The 23208-nt window shown below is 36.6% G+C and overlaps 2 protein-coding genes across 4 annotated transcripts in view; one reads left to right on the forward strand and one right to left on the reverse strand.

The window, feature by feature from the left end:
- On the reverse strand, window positions 1–20972 carry def6c (DEF6 guanine nucleotide exchange factor c). 3 transcript variants are annotated; one of them, XM_065268480.2, is made up of 14 exons: window positions 20836–20972; window positions 20554–20681; window positions 10417–10557; window positions 10138–10320; window positions 8972–9199; window positions 8634–8780; window positions 8433–8541; window positions 6322–6536; window positions 5066–5173; window positions 4607–4773; window positions 4337–4532; window positions 2390–2479; window positions 1953–2040; window positions 1–1858 (listed from the first exon to the last, which is right to left on the reverse strand). In XM_065268480.2, exons 3-14 carry the CDS (start codon window positions 10447–10449, stop codon window positions 1707–1709), a joined length of 1716 nt encoding a protein of 571 aa, XP_065124552.1. In that variant the 5' UTR covers window positions 10450–10557; window positions 20554–20681; window positions 20836–20972; the 3' UTR covers window positions 1–1706. The 3 variants fall into 3 exon arrangements, with proteins under 3 accessions (XP_065124552.1, XP_065124551.1, XP_065124550.1); XM_065268479.2 differs by lacking the exons at window positions 20554–20681; window positions 20836–20972 and adding an exon at window positions 13197–13645 and having other exon boundaries at window positions 5066–5167; XM_065268478.2 differs by lacking the exons at window positions 20554–20681; window positions 20836–20972 and adding an exon at window positions 13197–13644.
- The window catches only part of slc26a4 (solute carrier family 26 member 4), a 10123-nt gene continuing 5789 nt past the window's right edge, over window positions 18875–23208 (forward strand). The window contains exons 1-10 of the mRNA XM_065268476.2: window positions 18875–18999; window positions 19077–19216; window positions 19300–19410; window positions 19780–19979; window positions 20066–20230; window positions 20335–20487; window positions 20577–20659; window positions 20889–21036; window positions 22423–22536; window positions 22630–22707. Coding sequence (XP_065124548.1) covers window positions 18875–18999; window positions 19077–19216; window positions 19300–19410; window positions 19780–19979; window positions 20066–20230; window positions 20335–20487; window positions 20577–20659; window positions 20889–21036; window positions 22423–22536; window positions 22630–22707 — 1317 coding nt within the window. The remainder of the gene's footprint in view (window positions 19000–19076; window positions 19217–19299; window positions 19411–19779; window positions 19980–20065; window positions 20231–20334; window positions 20488–20576; window positions 20660–20888; window positions 21037–22422; window positions 22537–22629; window positions 22708–23208) is intronic.

Here is a 23208-nt window from a genome sequence, read left to right on the forward strand (position 1 = left end):
CATAGACAGTCATGAAACAAGCAAGAGTGTTTACACACTATTATAAACATGTTATTATTCCTATATTAACTTACTTTTTCATAACCTATAAAATGTCACAACCTAACAATGGCTCTTATTAAAGAAGTCCCTGAAATTGGTTTTTTTCTAGTTTTTGAAAGTCTAAATAATATATGATGGGGAGTGATGCTTGTCTAATATGGACCGACGTTCAGTTCAGCCACTTCATTTTTGTTTTTTTTTAAACTGTAAATGATACATATAATATGTGACTGTCTGTGAAATCCAGGGTAAAGTCTTATAATCTATTTATTATATATCTCATTGATTTCATGGCCGTACTCAGTCAATATTAAAGATATTAAGGCTTTCACATGCAGATTAAATTGCAATATGCTGGAAAATTATGCACGTATATGTTATTAGATAAATAGTAATATAAGGGATTATGTATCACATTCGATCGTATTTGATGTCTGGACCCGACAATGCACTTCCTCACAAACTTGAATCTCTAGACACGCAGGTAGAAAAACTCCAAACCATAAGGAGAAAAGATTTGTATCTGGAAAATCACTGCCACAACTTTTCTTTAAAAATATCATTTACAGTCAGTCTGTTGATTACCACCCAAAACTAACAGAGCGAATCATTATTCATTTTGAATAGAAGCCTCAAAACCACAAACTGAACTGTGCTTTCTAGCTGGTCGGTCTCCACTGATCTAAAAATAAACTGTATGATTATTTTCACTTATTAGCATTAAAATGGGGTATCACTTTTTCTGCTTCTTACATTAGTCAATGCAAGTCAAAACATTTTAGCAAAAAAAAAAAAAACATTTGATTGGATGTTTTCAAATTCCCTGGACACCTGTGATATACACAGGGTTAGGAATCACAACACTTAAAAAATAATAATACAGTAATATATACGCAACCCTGGACCACAAAACCAGTCATAAGGGTAGTTTTTATTAAAATTGAGATTTATACATCATCTGTAAGCTGTATAAATGAGATTTCCATCCACTGATGTATAGTTTTTTAGGATAGGACAATATTTGGTTGAGAAACAACGTTTTGAGGGTGCAAAAAAAAGAAAAAGCTATCAGCAACACATATTCCTAATAATCAATACATTTTTGATATATTTACAGTAGGACATTTACAAAATATCTTTATAAAACATGATCTTTACTTAAAATCCTAATGATTTTTGGCATTTAATTTTTTATACATTTGACCCATACAATCTATTGTTGCATATTGCTACAAATATACCCGTGGCACTTATGACTGGTTTACGAATGGTCACATATGCAGTAAGTTTTGACCCAAGAAATGTGAAACTGCAGCCAGATCAAGTGCCCCCTCTATTGACTGCACATAAAATTACACACAATAAAAAATACAGTAGATGCATACAAATAGATACATTATTTAGAGCATGTAAAGCATTAATGTGCATGACTTATGCTTGCTGGCATCAACAGCACAATGTCTCCCAAAGCAATTCTTAATGTTTATATTATGCATAACACTTATTATATAATAAAAATAAATGTATCTGGAAAGAAGACTATACACATGTACATACAGTATATCAAATAAGGCTCTACTGCAGTGTACGCCAACATCAAACACAAAGAAAGCCAGCTGTACAAAATAGGCACTTTCCATAAGCTCTGGGCAGATATAGAAACCTTATCCTTCCTCTTCTTGGAGCTGTGATGGGTTAAAACTATTTCCCTTTTCCTGAGTGATGCCTGTTTGAACCTTAGTGATGAACTCTGTGCTGGTAAGCGCCTGACCCTGCCTGGGACAAGTGGGCTTCACTGGGAGATGCTCAACTCTGTCTGTTAGCCAAAGAGGAATAAACATAAATGATGTTGATGATTTTGTAGATACAATGTGATCAAATGGAATAAAGATACTGTGTTGGTGTTTCACCTCCTGGTGTGATAGGTTTCATGAGACGGTTGAGCTGTATTTTCCATTGTTTCAGTATCAGAGTGGCAGTAGATTGAGTCCCCAGCTCCTTTGTAAAAACAGATAAAAAAGAGACTAAGATCCACTATGAGAATGTGACTCTGTATTTAAAGTGAACATTGTGGTGCCGAAGGATTGTGCAAGTCCACCCACACCAATAAAAAACATCCTGCAAAATTGGGTTATGATGTCACAACCATGTGCCTATGTGTTTTACATAGAATGCAAATTTTCCTTTAGTCCTTTTATATAATCATTTCTCAAATTAATATTTTATGTACATTATACATTATAAGGACCTCTGGGAAATCTTTACATGTTACACAAGCGTAACAGCCTGACAAAACATCCTTATCCTCTGTATATTTTCATACCAAGGTTATTTTCTTGTCTCTCACCTCTGTGCTTTGTTGACTGCTTTCCTCTGCTGGCTGGTTGTTGGGTTGTGTTGGGGAAAAAGTGGTGGGTGGGTCATGGGTAGGTAGCGCCTTTAACAACAAATGGGTAATTGTTATTTAAATACAATGACTTACATAGTAGTGGTCGACTGATATGGGGCATAATTAAAAAAGCAATGTGGCACACTGGTCGATAAGACACTAATATAACACAAATGTAATTCCAGTAAATGGAAGACAAACAGAAAATTGGTGAAACTAAATAAACATTTATTGTGCAGAACATCTGTCGTAAGTCAAAATGCAAAAATGCATTGCATGGATCAAAATGACAGATTTTTCTTTTATGGCATTACTAATATATGGTAAAAAGACTTCATATTGGACTTGAACTTTAAATGCGATTTTATCAGTATTCCGTTTGTTATGTCATATCCTAACAAAGCATACATCAATGGAAAGCTTATTTATTTAACTTTCAGTTTATCTATAAATCTCAATTTTAAAAAATCAACGCTTACGATTGGTTTTGTGGTCCAGTGTCACATTTATGAATATGCGCTTTTAAATGTTCACTGTGTAGATTTCAGCGACCTCTAGAGTTGAGATCGCGAATTGCAACCAATGGTTCAGTCTATAGCTCACCCCTCCCTTTCGAAACACAGAGAAGCTACGGTAGCCACCACAGGACTAACATGTCGCCGCCTGAGATGGCAGTTTGTCCATTTAGAGCTACTGTGGAAACATGGCGGTGCAAAATGGCGAATTTCATGTAAGGTGACCCGGATAAATGTAGATAAAAACGGCTCATAAAACAATACAGTTCATTTTCTAAGGTCTTCATACACCGCTGAAAATATAGTTATGTATATTATATTATACAACAGTCCTTTCTGGTTCTCGAATCTGATTGGCTAAGAGCTATGCGATATTCTACTGATAACGGCACAGTAACCGCTTCACCTTTCGTATCATTCCGCCACCTAGTGAATGGAGGTCCTTTAAACAGGCTCATCTCTGAATGGAAAAACTGCACGCACACACGGACAAACACAGACGCGCTGTTTTTAAACACTCTCCGTGTGTCTCATTAGTTCACTAGCTCATAAATCAGTCTGTGAATCCCAATCGGAAGCGACTATTCCGTCAAAGATCAGCGCTCTTGGATGTTACGTTAAACTTAATGAGAGTAATGTCTTGTCACATCGTGTGGACGATTAACACTTGGAAAGAAGAATTTAAACAATCATTTTTTCTGGAGCGAAAACACCGTGGAACTGCAGGTAAGCACCACAGCTGTTAAATGTGGACATTGATCATTTATTTTATCGTGACGTGACTATTAAAACATGTTATGAGATATCGCCACTGATATATTTATAAGCAGCATGCAAAAAACATCTCTCTGACACTTATAAAAAACTGTTTTATATAGTACTGACAAGAACAAAGTATAATAATAATCGAGTTCTTCTTATCGCGTTAAGATTAAATGGGACAGCTATAGTAACATTATATAAGTATAGTTTTATTAATTTTTACCTCGCGCCAAAACAATAACAACACAAAAGACACTAAATATGAATAAGAAACCAAGTAATAGTTTCATCATGACACCTAATACTGCTGATTTGATATCATTTTTGACCATCAAACACAGATAGGGCCAACATCAGAGCCAGGGAATCCCTGTAAGAGATGTAGCCCAGAGAGGGCGGTGGTCAGCGGGGGGGGGGGGGTTTCTTTTGTATTGCTTCCGTATTGTTGTCTGCAAGTGTACATCCGTGCAATCTTGGTATAATTTTGTACAGGTTGGTGGAGTATGTACACATATGTGGTTTTAATAGATTCGTTATTTGAGAATGGCCTTCTTGTACGATGAAATTTTGCCATACCCTAGGTTTTCGTGAAACGCCGCCACTGATTACCAATGGTAAAAACACACACCTGCTCCACTTCTTCATTGCCTCTCACCCCTGCATCGCATCGACTGCTCTCCTCTGGTTGCTGATTGGTAGGTGGTATTAAGGTTGAAGCAGAGTCCTGGGGTGGTACCTCCTCCTGACTCCTCACGGCTGGTGTTACCATCTGTCCTTGAAGTAGTAAAAGCTCAGCAAGTTTCTTTTGCTCTTCTGCGAGTTGCCTGCAGGTATAATTGAGCTCTGCAATCAGACCGCATTTACTGTCCCAATGCAAAAGAAAGGAATCAGGTTATACCTCTCCAGTTCATGTCGGACTTTGTCTTCCTCCATCCGGGCATGAATCTGTGTGTTCAGTGCTTCTTCCAGTTTTTGTTGCGTGAGCTCCAACTCAGAGATCTTTTTCTTCTGCTGCTGGACTTCCTTTTCCATCTCCGTCAGGGTAGCCGCCATTTTATCCCTGGCCTACAGAATGACCAACAGTTAATGATGGGTGACGCCCACTTTTTTAAAAGTATTTTCCTAGTTATTTTCTTCATAGGGATTTCAAAAATTGATAACGGGTTATATGCCTTGACTCAAACCAAGCAGCATAAAGTTGAATCACAGCACCACATTGACTAATATCAAAATTTAATTTTTTTGCGTGCCATTTAGGGGAGGGTTTATCTGAAATAGTTGAATGGATGTGTATTGAATCAGTTTATGTGATGAAGTGTAAACAGGTGATATAGCATGACGGGATCATGTCGCTCACCTCATTGGCTTCTTCTAGTTGTTTCCTCAGATCGTTCTGTACTGCTTGCAGTTGCTCTCGTTCGTGCTTTTCTTCCTCTTTACGTTTTGCCTCTACCTCCCTCTGTTTCTGGCCAAACAAACACACATGCTCTTATTCTTACACTCCTTAATATAACAACATAAGGTATGTTCGAACTGGAATCCTTCTTTTACATACTAAGGGGGCGTGCACACCAAAGCTTTTACGCCCGCGGCTGGCGCATGTTTTCAATTGTTTCCAATGGAAGTTCTGCCTTTTTCAAAAAAGCCAGCAGCTAGCGGTTTTCTTCCGCTAAAAGTTGGAAAATATTCAACTTTGGGTGAAAAGCTCCGCTCGTCAATGTCAGTTCTCAAAAGGCTGTCCAATCACAGTGGAGGAGGGGCGGGATATTACCACAGCAACCAACCGGCTCACAGCTCAAGTATTACAGTTACGAAAGCCCTCGGCTGAAGAAAGCTGTCACTCAGATGAAAAAACAGCTGGCATTTGGCATCCTTCATACATTTTCAGACGCGTTTAAAAGTTTTGGTGTGCACAACCACTAAGTGTAAAGTATTTACTGTATATTACTAACTAATTTAAAACACAAATACTAACACATTATGAAATGCTTAACACTTCTTATTACACGGCCCGTTGAAATGCTTGATTCTGATTGTTCAGTCACGACATTTCCAGGTTTCTTATTATTCCAATATAACAACCACTCAAAACTAATAACACACGGCAACCTAGATGCAGCTAATAATTTTGACAGGTACAGTTTAGTATTACACAAAAATTCAATATAAAAATGTATTTAAATAACATATATGACATTATATTTCCACATTATTAAACCAAATAGTGTGTTTGTGACATTTCAACTTCTTGTCTTATCTCCAAACTGAAAAAAAGGGTTTTGCTCGCTAATGGTCTGCATTCATTAAAAATAAGCAAATAAAATATTTTAAATCAATATTTAATATTCCTTACCATACTTATATATATACTGCTTATATTATTCTGGTTCATTTATCATACCCTAATAAAGTCAATTGCATTGCATTGTGGGATATCACACGCAGTGTGATCTTTTGCATATAGCATATCATTGCAAATGTATTAGGTCATTCTAGTATGCGACAAATCGCACACTGTCCATAGTATACCAACTATATTTGCATAAATAGTAAAAGCAATTTTGAACATCAAACACAGCCATAATCACTTCGCCATGTTCCCCTTTAACTTACTTGAATGATGCTTTCAATGTGCTGATCCAAACTCTCTGTCTCCCCCTGCTGTTCTGGGGCAGAGGGTTGCTTCTCATCTGCAATTGGTTCGTTGTTGCTGCTCTGGTTGCTTTGGCTTCTTTGAAAGGTCTCTCTCTGCTTGCGTCTGTTTAGTTTCAGGTCATAATGCAGAGAGCTCTTCCTTTCAGCTCTCAGTCTGAAAACCGTCTGTATAGCTGCAAAACAGACCAAGACATCAGCCTTTAAAGGAATAAATAAAGGGGAATTTTCAAAAGACGGATCTGGTCACACTTTACAATAAGATACTACTTTTCTCATTACCCGCAAAAAGCGGAAAAAAAATGTTTCTCATATAAACTTTCAGAATGATTTGACCACTTTTAGTGCTTTTAAAGGTCACCTAATATGAATATTATAAGATGTAATATTAGTCTTGGGTGTTCCCAGAATGTGCAAGTAAAGTTTCAGGTCCAAATATCCTACAGGTCATTAATTACACCATGTTGAAAAGACAAATTTTTTGCCAATTTTTTTTTTTTTTAAATGCTAATGAGCTGCTACCTTCCTCCTCGTTTACTGTTATTTATACCGCAAAGATACACTGATTTTAATAAGACAGTTACCTTCATTGTTTATAAAGAATGTACAGTAATGAATTATGTAAAGAAGATTTAAAATAGAAATGATGACCTAACTGTAGTTTTTGGGTGGTTGTGGGCGGGGCCTGCACTGCTTAGAAAACGCATGTCCCAAAACAGCTTGTTTATGATTTAAATAAAAAAGTGGGTAGATTTTTGGGCAGGGTGGTTGTGTTCATACACATGCGACACACAATGGGCTCTCTCTTACACCCGGCGCAATGCAGCGCAATGCGCGACGCAAGTGTCTTTTGCTAGTTTCCACCTTGCGCAATTATCATTTTCACGTTTAGCGCCACGTTGTTTAAATAGCAAATGCATTTGCGCCCCCTTTTGCACTCATGGGCGTTCTGGTCTGAAACAAGGTGTGTTCAGGCGCATTGTTGGCGCGTTGCTATTTTGAGGCAACTTAAATAGACTACGCCATTGACCAACAAAAACCTGGTCTAAAGTCAATTGCGCAATATGTTTTTTGTTATTTAAAGAGCGCATTAGTAATATGCGCCTATAAATGGGACGACAATGCGGGTTTGCTTATCACATACATGAATGCGCAGCAGCACAAAAACGCTTTTAAATATGAAAGATTAAAGGATTGAAATGTAAAAGATTATTATTGAGTCTCTTGGACATAAATGAGGACCGATTATGAGACATTAGAAGGCAGAAAGAGCTGCTTCACCTGCAGCCTGGTAAGTAAATAAATGCTTTGCTTTAAACAAATGCATCTGTTTTTAAATGTTTTTTAAATGCTACCTATTTATTGTATATGATGACTCTGTACCTGTGGATATGGTGGGATAAGAAACATTTTTTAAGTAATGCTTAAAAAAAACTGACGCTTTCCAAGTGCTGAAACATGCGGAGAGCCGTTTGAAAATTCTTTATCTCCTGTTTGTTACAAATAAAGTATTTTTAGAGTACAAACCTTTTCTTACATACTTGTAAATTATTTTTAATTTATTAATAAACATTAATCTTAAACTGGGGATCTTCTTCCTCCGCTGAGTTTTTCAGTTTACAAAGTCCGTCATCTAAATAGGTATTAGACATAGCGCCAGCGCAACTGGCTTTTAAAGGGGATGAGAGCTGAGACTCTCATCGGTTTATTGCACGTTACGCCCAAAATACTCCCATTACTCATTAAAAAAAGGACCTACCTTTTTCGACCATGCCCTCGGCGCACAAACCATTTTTCCCGTCGTTAAATTAGCAAAAGTGGATTCGGACACGCCCATTTAGATATTGATCGTTAAAATAAGGCCCAATAATGTTCAAACAACATATAAAAGTGAATTTTTCATATTAGGTGACCTTTAAGTAATTTAAGGTCATTCACTACCACTATATGAAAAACACCTGCCATGATATTGTTTAAATATACACCTTTTGTGTTTCACATGGGAATAAAAGTCATACTTATTTTCATACATTTGTAAATAACAACTAAATAAGAACTAATCGTACACTCACCCTGCATCCAGTCTACTCTTTGCTTTAAGTTTGAAGCACTCATCTCGTACGTCCTCAATGCAGTTTTTACGCAGAACAGACAGCGCCGGCCTTCCTTATCAGGAAGATTCTGAATTTGATAACAGAAATGAGAAAACTTGGTGTTATGAGACACAGAATCTAACTTCAGACTGTAGTCAAGACAAAGCAGATCTACTGCACCTCCACAACACTGCCCTCCTCCAGTGGAATCTCTCCTTTCTTTTCCTTCAGGTCCTCACTGACATAATATGTCAGGCTACAAGGTTTTAAAACAAACCAGCGCTCCTGCCAATTTCTGCGAACATGCCCCTTCTTTAACAGGTAACCCTGGAAGGCAAGGCAAATAAGGTGAAGTGGGGAGATCTTGAGTAACACATAACTTAAAAAAAAGTGACATAAAATGTTTCTGTGACGATACAGGAAGTGAAGGTCACACAATTCAACAGACAGATCGATTAATAGATACAGCAATACAGAAATAAATACATTTGTATTGCTGAATGAAAAAGTATAATCACCTTCTTGATGATGTTGTGATACATCTCCATAAAAACATCATCCACAGCCAAACTGAAAGCCTCTTTATTCTCAACATGCAAAAGCCGGCCTGCACTCAGATGTTCCAGGAATTCCCATATAGACATTCCGTCCTGAAGAGCTGAATTCTGGGACAGAAGGTCATCTAGTAACGTCCCATCCCACTCTTGGTTCATTGCACAAAGGATTTTCTTCAGCAGGTATTCCAACTACATTAAAAAACACTGAATTTAGTTTGCACATCGGATACAAAAATAAGCTTTGTTATAACACGCAGATGAATCTCAGGAAAAGCACATGTTATTGGAAATTTTAAGATGCATGAAAGAAAGCAGCATATTTTTAGGACCACCAAGTTTTTTTAAAATGACAGATTTATGAACCCCCCAAATTTTTATTGTGCATCCAAGCACTTTTTTCAAATATTCGTCATTAACACTGAAGAAAAGCTGCAAAGCTGTAATAAACGTTTAATTTTTTTTACAGTGTATGATATGACTTGATATGACTGATCATAACAGTTCCAAAGATGATGCTTACATTTTAAACAATATCTCATGTATTTTCAAAGGTAAAATTTTCATAGCTTTATGTTGAAAAAAAAACGGCATTGCGTGAAGATTGGTTGGTGAGAGAACATAAACATATTACAGTACATACATACAGTAGAGAAGCAAAATGCATGTTACAAAATCCCCCCCAAATGTGGTTGCTTGATTAAAAACTGTCTTTGGTAGATGTTATCTTAGGAACGTTCCAATTGCCATGTCACTTCCTTCCTTAAGACAACTGCATGTGAAAAAGCAACATCATTGCTTTACCCTAACACTACTTAAATAATAAACTAAGATTCTTGCAGCTTTTCATACAAAAGAGACATCTGATTTAAATAAAGGTTAACAAGTGTTTTGTGGTGTTAGGGGTTTGGTTTAAACATACATTGAGGGGTTGTAGTTTTGATTATACCCAGGTGATGTGTTTTTAACACATGAACCACATTAAACCTTCTGAATGCTTTAATATGTTTAAAAGTACCTATATTGTTTGGTTTCTCAGGATATAGTGTCGGCCAGAGTCTATGTATATGTACAATAAATTTAGTTAGTTATTTTTTAACTGTTCCTCTCTCTCGTTTTCTGTCACTCACCTCCGGTTGAATGATGACTAATGGGTAGCGGTCTTCAGAAAGCAGGTTGAACAAGCAGAATAGCTTGAAGCAGTCTCTCTGTGAACACAAGCCCTTATAACTGCTAGGTTTGCAGTTTTTCTTTGAAGTCATCGTCCAGCAGAGCTCATCAAAGATTTCCTTGTTAAACGTCCCCTCTGTGGCCTAAAAAACATCCAAATTTTAGACATTGCTCAGTGATCTGAAATTGAATTTGGATCGCTTTCGTTTCTTGTGAGCGATTCTGGAGACGTTTTGCACCTTTGCCACAATATATTGGTTGAGGTAAGGCATGTAGCCCTGGCTGGACACCGGCCCATTGTTATTGTCTTTAAAGTGCTCCTCCAATGCCACAGGATCATGAGGAATATTCAGAGCTGTATAGAGATTGTGTGAGAGAACCTGCAGGAGAAAAACACATGCATTTATGCAATAAGCTACAAGGAGGCTGTGTTATATTGAAAATGTATGTATAGAAAATACAGTAACTGATAGCATATTAACATTTAGCACTTAGAGATTAGTTAATGGTTATAGTTGTCGTTAAATTCTAGTTTAGTTATTTAATTCAAGTGAACATGATTTGTGTCATACTGTATCTCAGGAGCTTCCAGTAATTGCTATTGTTTTATTAGCTAGTCATGTGAAAAATGCTCATAAACTGGCCAAGTTAATGTAAGGGTTCCAAGGTAAGTCTATGGGGCGGTTTCCCAGACAGGGCTTGTCCAAATCTCAGACTAAAATGCATGTTTGAGCTGCCTTTATTTAAAAACATATTGTTCGGTATCTTAACTCTTTCCCCGCCATTGACGAGATATCTCGTCATTTAAGAGAAAAGGCTTCCCCGCCAATGACGAGATTTTCCGTCTTTCCGCAATACCGCTATTATCCACCAGGTGGCCTTCCGCAACTTTTTAAACCCGGAAGTATTGCCCTATGGCAAGCGGCTGCATGTCCGTGTCTGTTTGAAAGATCGCTCTGAATGGGATCTCTATGAAAAGTCCGTCACAAAAATGGAATTATCTCTGCTTTTTGCTTAAAATGTGGTGTTTTTGCAGAAACCTACCCATATTCAAAAGCTGATTGCAAAAGAACCACTGAAGGTAGGATGAAACGGTTTTTTTTTGTTTGAAAGCAGAGGGTCTGTTCTTTCATTTGGTATATTGTATTTTTATAAATTTAAAGAAGAACATTTTCTGGAAGGCATTAAACTTTGGTGAAAATCATGAAAAACGCTGGCGCTGGCTGGCAACTTTTTTTAAAAACGCTGGCGGTGAAAGAGTTAAAGGGACACTACACTTTTTTTTAAATATGCCCATTTTCCAGCTCCCCTAGAGTTAAACATTTGATTGGTACCTTTTTGGAATCCATTCAGCTGATCTCCGGGTCTGGCGGTACCACTTTTAGCATAGCTTAGCATAATCCATTGAATCTAATTAGACCATTAGCATTGCGCTAAAAATAACAAAAAAAGGTTCGATATTTTTTGTAACATGGCTGCAGGAGGATATTACGCAGCAGCCGAAAATAGTCCCCTTATTAACTTTCAATAGCAGGGGACTATTTTCGGGCGCTGCGTCATACCATGTTACGGCAGCAAAGTCCTTGATTAATACGCCAGAATGAAAGTATAGTTTCTAGCCATATCTGCCTAGAAAATCGCAACTTTTACTTTTCTGTCGGTCTTAGTACACAATGCAGAAGAGTCAAGTTTTAAATAGGAAAAATATCGAAACCTTTTGGTTAATTTTGAGCGCGATGCTAATGGTCTAATCAGATTCAATGGATTATGCTAAGCTATGCTAAAAGTGGTAGCGCCAGACCCGGAGATCAGCTGAATAGATTCCAAAACGGTAAAAATCCAATTTTTAACTCAATGGGAGCTTTAAAATGAGTATATATATATTTTTTTAAATGTGGAGTGTCCCTTTAACATATATCGGTGCCATTGTTTTGTCGCAAGATGCACACCAATAGTGTTTTTTGTAAGGTATGTTTGCAAAAACGACTTACATTTCCTAAACTAACTAAGGGACTACACTGTAAGAAAGGATGTGTTCATTTTTACAACATTTTTGTTATGCTATTTAACAAATTATGTGTCATTAAATGTGTTGCCGCTAACTAGACACAGTATGTGTTAACCGTTTTAAGAGTGTATTGAAACAACATGCAACTATAGTGAAACTTGCTATGTAAAAGTAGAAAGTGTTGCATATTGTGTCAGAAATGTTAAAGCTACCAGTTATCATACATCAAGTAGTGAACATTTTCATGAAAGCCGATGCATTTTGGCAACAGCATATGCATGACACATCCACGTGATAAATTAATCCTCATCTTTTAATCCAATCATAAACAGGGTTTAAATGCTGGTTTATTGATGCTATCACAAGACTTTGTTTTTTGTTATGCAAAGGGCATTTAGACTGACCTAAATAATGCAGGGTGCAGGGGTGTAATTTCGGGAGGGATTTGGGGGGAGGAAACCCCTCCAATAATCAAAACTAGCAATTATAACCCCCCATTTACACACTGATTATAAAAAACATGTAACCCCTGAGAAAAGCAAAATATTCTCATCACTCCTAACATGTCTGGACCCATGTCTGTGTATGCATGGGTATTTAAGCAAAGGGCCAATGTGGGACAAGTTTATACATGAGAAAGACTGTCAAAGATTTCTGCATGCCGACTGCGTCCTCTGGTATTTAACTTTAAACCATTACATCCCCCCATCAGTACCTAATAAACAACTGGCACAGGCAAACAGATCTCAGATAATTTATGACTGCATGATTAAAAATTAATTTCGAAATGAATGATTTGTATTGAGGTGACTAATATTGTAACAACATTGTTCCTTAGTAACATTCAGTTTATCTCTCAGAACAAATGTGACACATAACACAATAAAATGGACACAGTTTCAGTGTATAAAATAAAATGAAAGACCATCAAAGAAACTGTTACAATATCTGTATCCGAGAAAACTTCTAATAACATAATTCAAGTCGTGACCTGTATACAAATGATCTGACCTTAAGTTGAGATTTGGACACTTTTCCACACTGCTCCACTTCCAGAGATGTAAACGCGTACCAGATGGACTTCAGCAGCTCGCTTTTAAGATCCATATCGCCAATAATGACAGAAACTGCTCACATACTTACACATATAAATCTTCACATTGCGGAACTGAGATGTGGGCAGCGCCTCAAACCCTGAGCCGCCTACCTAGACAGCAATTTAGGCAGCATAGGCATTTTCGAGCACCGTTTGAGAGTCATGCGAGCTTAGGAACAAGTCTATATGCCCAAAATGCTGTCTAGATAGGACGCCCCCCTGTGTTTTAACACACAACCCGACTGTCGAGTAAAAGCCAGAAAGGTAAACACCAATCGAGATAAATCTTGCATATAAAGCTTAAATACAACGTTTTTCACTTCAACAAAACGACTACAATTTATGACCGCGTTAGCACTTGTCCATGCAATTGTGATTAAGTTTAGGACCACAAAAGCGTCACGCAGCGCGACGCGTCATGAATGCTCTCGCGTCGCGTTCTACTTCTACTCGCGTTTTATGGTGTGGTAACTTCTGTATGCGTTAAAATTGCCAGGAAGTCTTTTATCTTTGGTCAAGGTTCACTCAGGTGGGACTCGGTTGTAAAGGCATGTTTGTTTAGCAGCTTGCGATGTCTATGTTTTATACATATTCACATTGTTCTTGACTTACACCTACCTAGCGAGCATGACTGTATGGAAGGAAAAAGTACAAAACTATTTTACGATGAGCCACCACAACATAAAATTGCATAATTTGCGTTATATCTTTCTTTGATGTCACATAAGTGACGTCAGATGACAGCCTAACGTCAGTCATCTGATAACGACAGCAAGAGAGTTTAATAAAATAAAAGTAGAATAGAGTTGAATATCCTGTTAGCCAAAAACATTAAACAACAATAATAAGTTCATGCTGGACGACAAATGTTGTGTTAAAATCAACGTGTGTTTGAGTGTGCGTGCGTGCTTGTGTGTGGAGAATAATGGATACAATTTATTATCTCTCATGAAAAATACTGTAGTATACTTTAGTATAGTAAACCAGCATATTATAGTAATTCTTACACATTGTACTAATACTGTATGTTATTCTGTTGAACCAACTGATAAACTGTAGTAAATAGTGTAGTACTTTAATATTTACTATGGTTTAGTTCAAAAACACTGCCGTATCTAGGAATTATATTACAGTTAACTACAGTAAACACTACAGTACTTTAGTGTATACTGTAAAAAATTAGGACTGGGCGTAGATTAATCTAGAATAGATTATACAAAAAAAAGTAATTTTTTACATAACATGTGAGTTTGTGCTCTGTGTAATTATTATGTATATATAAATACACAAACATTCATGTATGTATTTAAGAAACATTTACATGTGTGTATACCTTTATTTATATTTTTATAAATTCTATATTATATATAAATAAAAAAAAACTATATATAAATAAAACATTTCTCATCCTCATGTTGTTCTAAACCTGTATGAAATTCCTGATGAACACAAAAGAAGATATTTTGATAAATGATGGAAAGCACACAGCTGATTGTAACCATTGACTTCTGTAAAACAAATACGATGGAATCGTGACTGCTCATCCGAGGGGCGCTAATTAAAAAAAAAGTGTTCGAAGTGTCATGTGTGTGGTTCTCTTTTTCAAAATATGTGTTCTGCTTGTCGAGAGATCCTTTGGGCATCACGTGTTTTGTCAAAATAAGTGCCTGCTGCACACGCGTCAAAAACGTTTATGATAAAAGAGACGCTCACATTCACAAAATACACACAAAACACTCCCTTAACACTAAACTCTGATTAAGCATGAGATTATGTGAGTATCTGGCAAACCCGAGCGACTCTTTTATCATAAACCCTTTAGACGCATATGCAGCTGGCATGACACGTGATGCACACAAGATCTCTCAAAGCGCACAACACATATTCTGAAAAAAAGGAACCACACACATGACGGGCTACATACATGTTGTGACGAACTTCGCATCGAGCTCCCTCGAAAAAAGAAGTCATCGGCCGCCACTGGTGCTAACCAGTTATCAAAATATCTTCTTCATCATTTATCACAATACTTCTATAATATTTGTTGTCCTACTATGGAACTCAATAGTTACCATGATCTATAAAAATATCTTCTTATGTGTTCATAAAAAAAAAATAAGAATTCATACAGGTTAAAGGAAAACACCACCGTTTTTCAATATTTTACTATGTTCGTATACCTCAACTTATTGATAAATTAATAGATACTTTTTCAATGCATGCACTTTTAATCTTTGTACAGCGCCTCATGAATGTGTTAGCATCTAGCCAAGGCCCATTCATTCCTTAGGATTCAAACATGGATGAATTTAATCCACCAAACACTTCCATGTTTTCTCTATTTCATGACTGTTACGTGAATAGTTACACGAGTAAGTATGGTGGCACAAAATAAACATTTTGTTTGGATCCTAAGGAATGAATGAGGCTTGGCTAAATCCTAACACATTCACAAAGCACTGTACAAAGATTAAAAGTGCACGCATTGAAAAAAGATAGGTATGTATAAATTTGTCTAAGTTGAGGTAAGAACATAAATATTGAAAAAAAGTGGTGCTATCCTTTAAGAACAAAACAAAATGAGGATGAGAAAATGACATAAATTTTATTTTTGGGTGAACTATCCCTTTATGCAAAAAAAATAATAGTAAAAACTTTAACTAAATGCTGTTATTATGCAAAGGCAAAATGAAATAAAGACTTTACTTTTTTTCATAAAACGTACTTTGCCTCATATGTTTGTTTTTATGAGAAATGTGCTACCTTTAGGGATTCAATCGCATGAGTAAATTGACTCCAGAGTTTTGCCGGTGACATGGTTAATCCTTATAAATGTGGCATTTAAAGGTTTAAATAGACAATTTTAAGAACAAATCTTAATGTGTAGAACAAATGTACTGAGATCAGAAATAAGTAACTCCTTATAATCAAACACTTTAAAACTCTCAGTAAAATACACACACAAACCCCACCCTTGACTTACATCATCACCAAGTTACATTAAACAAACCGCAGACTGTTAAGCTCGACACTGTTACTGTAAAACAATTGGTAGACCATTGTGTTAGTAATTCAAAGGTTGTGGGTTGTGGGAACACACATACTGACAAAAAATGTGTACCATAAATGCACCGCAAGTCACTTTAGATAAAAGCATCTACCAAAAGTAAAACTAAACTCTGTGAAATGAGCACAGAGGTTTCACCATGGAAGCAAGTATCAGCAGACTTTAACAATTATATCTACTCCAACACCTTACACGTTTTTAAAAATGATCTTGATGCTAAAAATTATCATTACCAAGCACCCATCTCATTTCATACAGATCTGAGTCAATTCATGCTTACTCCTGTATTAAGGAGCTGGCTCATGTTCTGAGGAAAAAATCTGGCCATATCTAGACATTCTGTACTGACACGATAAGGTCACGTCGTGCACAGATCATATTGTTCTGTCTAGAGTGTTCAATCGGACCTGAACCAGTCAACATGTACATACACAAGCACGCACTCGGACACGGATACAAACATGGTCCACTTTTGATGGAATACAGAATATTTTATCAACCCCCCCACACCTCCCTTTCTTTTACAAACCCACTCGCAACACACACACTGTTACTGACAAATAGATACAAATGCTTTTTTACATAACTAGGAGGGATGAATGCTGGTGGGCCACTGATGTAATTCCTTTCCGCTACCTTTAGGTGCCTAACACTGATAGTCCTCCCACATCCCAACTCTGCTTATAAATACAACAGAAGGATGCCGGTCCCATTAAGAAAAGAGGAAAAGGATGACGGCCCATCTGCAACCTTGAAATGGACAATATGCATCTGCGCAACTTTTCTTGAATCTGAATTTACTTTTTGGGATCGGACAGAGAGCACAAATTGGAAATTGTCAGGTAAGACTTATTAATTAATTTATGCCAATTAGTATTTCAGGGCATTTTGATGTTTTATAAAGGTGTATATTATCACTAAATAATGCTAAGGATTTCAATTGTGGGTCAGAATTTAGGATAATGATCAAATGGCCTTATTCTGGTTCAGCTGTGAGGCAGAAAGCTCTCTTTGCATGAGACACAAGCTCCCTTATTAAGTGTGTGACTTTGTGCCCACCCCACCTCCAGTTGATCTCTGAGGGGTTTTTAATGTCAATAGGGTCAGTGATCTTAGTGGATACCTTGGTGAGTGCCGGTCTATTGAACAGGGAGGTACTGCCAAAGAAAGGGAGAAGGGCTCTTTTGGTCTGGTCGACCAGATTGTTCTGACACAGGGGAGGCAAGAACCTTGAAGTATTTGTTTAGTGTATCTGGACCAGTCATCATAGAGAAAGAAAGAGGAGGAATGAAAAGGTGACAGTTTTTACTAAAAGTTCTACTTTTGCACTGCTAAAAGACTTGGTTAAAAGATTTATCATTATTTTTGGTGTTTTTTTTATCTAAAAATCCATAAAAATGTACAATTTTGTGTTTTAAGATGAAATATAAACAAAATATATTTAAACAATTATAAAACTAAAATAAAAATGCATAGTAATTGCAATAGCAATACTTTAGTTTCTGCAATGCAATCTCATTGCAATTCGTATATGCATTTTATGAGTTGACAAATTTGTATTCATTTTTTGTACGATTTGTTTTCGGGGTTAGGGACAGGTTTCATAGGTTTTTTTTTATTTTTTATAATCATAATCGTTTTTTGTTCATACGTACAAATTCCCATGAGATCAGGCTGGTGCTTATACTGAAATCCAAAATTACATTTAATTCTAATGTCTAAAATCTGGGTAAATATTATTTCATTTTATTACACGGCTCTCTGGAATGCTTGATTCTGATTGGTCAGTTGAGACATTTGCAGGTTCGTTCTTTTCAAATAATAACCGCTCCAAAGTAATAACGCATAGCCGGTACTACTTGTACGATTTAAATCGCTCCGCGCCAATAAAGATTACTGTTTGGCGCCATCTTGTGACAAACACTGGACAACCACAACATTTTGACATTAATTTTAACATGTATGGAAAAAACAAAACATTTAAACAGTGGATAGAAGAACGAACAACGACAAGACACAGACAGCTACTGAGACTGAACTTGACAAAATAGAGCATGACAGCTACGAAGCCAACACACAAAAAAATACAGAATGGGCATTAAAACTTCTCAAAGACTGGCTAAAACAGGAAAAATGGAGACAGACAAGTATGAAGCAGAGGATCTTAATAAGGTATTACAATCATTTTATGCATCTGTGCAAAGTTTCGGAAGGATAAAAATTTTAATTTAAAACAAATATGCCAATAAAATGTTTTAAATTCATATTCATGTCCAGCAAGTAGCCGTGTAATAAGCGGGATAATGTAGAGGCAGCCAGTAGTTATCGGGAAATAAGCCCCTTCAGTGTGATACAAGACCCTCCGCTTCGTGTCGGGTCCTGATCACACTGTCGGGGCTTATTTCCCGATAACTACCGGCTGCCTCTACATTATCCCTTACATAAACTTGCATATTATATTTTCTTAGATAAACAACAACACGCATATTGAGATACTGAGATTCGGAATTTAATCAGATTTTCATCATGATGGATGAGTGCCACTATCATATGTCACGACCCATCTACTCAACCCATGTCTTCGATGAGGTCCATGAGAGAAAGGCACAAGAGACAAGAAGCTTACAAGAACGACTGAGCGAAACCTGCAGGTAAGTTTGATCAGACTCGACTTTATATCATCAAGTGTGAACTTATTCTTCATCATTCTGATATGAAACTGCTATAGATGCAATGATAAATGGGCCGTTCAGAAGATCAAGGGGCTTTTGCCGATTCTGGATTGGCTTCCTAAATACCCAGTCAAGCAGTGGTTACCCAGTGATGTCGTGTCTGGGGTCACCACAGGTCTGGTATGCGCTTTACAAGGTAAGATTCACTGTAAATGACACCTCATAATTGCTGTGTGTCGCTATAGTGCCATAGCATTTTTATGTTTTTCTGTGTTACAGGTGTGGCCTATGCATTGCTGGTGTCGGTAGCACCTGTCTATGGTCTCTACTCGGCGTTCTTTCCAATTCTTTCTTATTTTGTGTTGGGCACCTCGAGACACATCTCTGTTGGTACGTCCCTATAGCGCACACCTGATCACAAACTTACTTTAGTTTTTGTAAGGTGAGTGAACATTAAAGTGGGATTTTTAAGGTACTAAACAAAATTGCAAAAACAACAGTTATAGTACACACTACTGTACAAATGGCATTTATTAAAGAGTAGTGTTGAAAAAAATTACACATTACATTTTTAAGCTTTGGTAAACTGAGCCAATAACATTATACAGGGACTCATACAAGGACTCTATCAGTAAAAAACAATATTAATGTTTCCATTAAAAATCTTTATTTAAATAAATGATCCTGTTTTATAAATGCAATTCTAAACTTTCAAGATGAAAATCTTCTGGCATTGCTTATTTACCTCATTCACTTTAGGTCCATTTCCAGTCACCTGTTTGATGGTGGGTTCTGTAGTTTTGACTTTTGCCCCCGACGAGCACTTTCTGCGGCCGGCGAACGTGACAGGTGCGAACGAGACGTTGACCGACATGTTGATGGCGGTGGACGTGGAGGCAAGAGAGGCACAGAGAATCACCCTGGCTTGCACCATGACCGTACTGATCGGATTATTTCAAGTAAAGTTATAGGACACAGAACTTAAACTATCATAAGTCAATGTTATCCTTAATAAACATAATATTTCAACTTTACTTAATTTCAGGTGGCCATGGGGTTCATGCAAGTGGGGTTTCTAGTACGATATCTATCAGATCCCCTAGTAGGAGGTTTCACTACTGCTGCTGCCATTCATGTCTTTATATCCCAGATTAAAACCATCCTGTCTATTCCTACACACAACCATAGTGGATTCTTCTCTATTGTTTATGTAAGGATCTTTTTAGCATCTTTACCATGTTTTTACTTACTGATTATTCCCTGATACTGGTTGGATTAAATCTACATGCATATATGGTTTCTCCCATGATCTAGACTCTCATCGATGTGGGTAAGAACATTAACCAGACAAACGTTGCAGACCTGGTTGCTGGATTACTAACAATCTTCGTAATTATGGCCGTGAAAGAGGTCAACGCAAAATATCAGCACAAGATCCCAGTGGCAATCCCTATCGAAGTGATTGTGGTATGGACTTTAGTTCTTTATAAAAAGCCTGTGTTATAGTAGGAAATAAAAACACTGTAAAATTACCTTTCACTTTTCTGTTCTGACAGACAGTGCTTGCGTCTGCAATCTCTCATGTCATGGATCTGAACTCCCAATATGGCGCCAGCATTGTGCACAGCATCCCCAGAGGGTAAGATCACTTCTCCTGCTTCCTGAAAAGTGGACATTTAGTACCTTTATATTACTACAGTATCATTCTCCTTGTAAACTTATTGAACAGACAATAAGAGTGTAGCTGTTATTTCTGAAACCCTGATATTGACAGACCGTTTTAAAGTTGTCTACAATAATAATGTTAATACTCACAGTAACACCAGCAGTGTACATTTAACACCTGTGTCTGTATTTGTGTCCCACAGGTTTGTGCCGCCCCAGCCACCGAATTTAGCGATTATTGGGAATATTCTGGGTTCAAGCTTTTCCACAGCAGTCGTTGGTTATGCGGTTGCAGTCTCGGTTGCGAAAGTCTATGCAGCAAAACATGACTACACACTTGATGGCAACCAGGTACGTGTTAGTAGAGCGTGGCAATGCAAAGGTTGTGGGTTCGATCCCAGGAAACTGTAGGACGGAAGTGTCTGCAAAATACATAAAAGTAACTTAAATTTGTGTTTGAGTATGTGTCAGTCAGTACCGCAAGTACCGTTTAAAAATGTGTGGTGAATTAGCAAGCTTGCTTGAGAGCACGTGAAGTACTTTTTGAGATATAAAGGTCAAACTAAACCTCTCCCACAGATGGAAAAATAACTCAAACATGAGGGAGATACAAAAAGAGCTCTATAATCTTTTGAAGTCACTTTCACCTGCCAAATCAGAGCAAATTGAAGAGTTTACCACAGCAACTAGTTTACTGTCTAATAGGGCTGGGTATCGGTTCAGATGTTCCAGATCGATTCGATTTCGATCAAATCGATTCTTGTTTTGATTTCGATTCTCTGATCGATTTTTATACTCGATTAGACTCAATGAATATAGATTTAATACAAATACTATATTTTTAAAAAAGAGCAGTGAACATAAGTTTACAAGTGGGTTATTAATAAAAATAAATTAAGCCACAAACCTGTATATGAAACACTTTTATTTTAGGTAGGTACACTTGGGTACATTAAAACAGAACCAATCTCTAATTCTTTAAATGCATACAATTATGTTATATACAATACAATTTTGATGCAAGATGAAAAATGTATGCTGAGAAAAGTCAAAACAGTCGCATTCCTTGATCAAACAGGATCAGGTTATTTTAAAAACATTTTATTCGTGGTCTTTAAGGAAAACAATTTTTAATCGACCACGTTAAAAAAAATAAAATTGAAAAATCGAGCTAGGCAGTGAAGTACTGAACTATGAGCCTTGGGTGTATTAATCTAATATGTAGTTCCTTTAAAAACAATTAGATTAAGAAAAAAAGCACAAAACAACATATTTCACACAAAAATCTTATTTAAATAAAAATGCATAGTGACATTTTATGACAATTCTCGTTATATTCTTATTACTGCAAACCTTTGAATAAGCATAAAAGCAGTACAATGTCACAATATCAAAATGTTTATTTGAACAAAAAATGGCTTCTTTTAAATATTTTTGTTTTTATTTTGTTTTAAATGTCATCTAGGCATATTTTTGAAAGGCTTTTTAAGGTCACGAAAGTTAAAAATAAAAAGATTTCTGCAGTATGTGTTCATGTATCACAGCTGCTTCCTCCAGGGGGCGCACATTTGCCAACTGCATGCAACTACATGAATCTTCGAATATTTGCAGATTAGATGCAACAAAAGTCTGCATTATGTTGTTTGATTCTAGTAAATAGAAAACAATAAGCTTAATATTTATTATAAAATTTCTGATTAAAAAATGATCTTACCTACAATTTTATATTCATATCAGGAGCTGATAGCTTTCGGTGTCAGCAACATTTTTGGAGGATGTTTCTCGAGCTTTGTGGCCAGTACCGCACTTTCACGAACCGCGATACAGGAAAGCACAGGGGGGCGGAGTCAGGTGAAAAGCATACGCTATTAATTTTCAACTATTTCACATCTGTCTGTGTTTATACAAATTATATTTAACTTTGTTATATTTTTATAATTGCAGGTTGCTAGTATAATCTCGGCTTTGATGGTCTTGATAGTGATCTTGGCTCTTGGGCCCTATCTTCAGCCTCTGCAGAAGGTGTGGGAGAAAAAACTTGAGTATTTATACCTATATTGAAATATCTGTAAAATCTTTGCATAGCCATAGTTCGGCATGTACTATCATTTTGATCTAGCAGTATAAATAGCAAAGATTTGAAAATTGCATCTAAAAGGGGGTCTGATTACCTCCTCGTGTGTTTAATACGGCTTTACACTTTTGATTCATGGGGCTTTACAGACCTCATTGTAGAGGTAAGGTAGCAAGACATTTATCTGACATTAGATATACATGTAAAATATTAAGTTTAGTATTAAACATATTTATTATTTAGTAAAATCCTTTTTTTTCTGAATATGAATATTGTGTAATGTTAGGGCAGTTACGACAGGGTGACAGGCCAAAATGATGGTTTAATAAAGTAAAAATGTATTAGAAATACAGTTACTATTCATTGTGCATTAAGGGCGACTTTTTCCATGTTTAAGTGCTATAATATCAATCTAGAAAATGTGAAAAAGATCAACCCAGTAGTTTAGT

This window comes from Paramisgurnus dabryanus, chromosome 1 (assembly GCF_030506205.2).
Source record: "Paramisgurnus dabryanus chromosome 1, PD_genome_1.1, whole genome shotgun sequence".
Classification (NCBI taxonomy): domain Eukaryota; kingdom Metazoa; phylum Chordata; class Actinopteri; order Cypriniformes; family Cobitidae; genus Paramisgurnus; species Paramisgurnus dabryanus.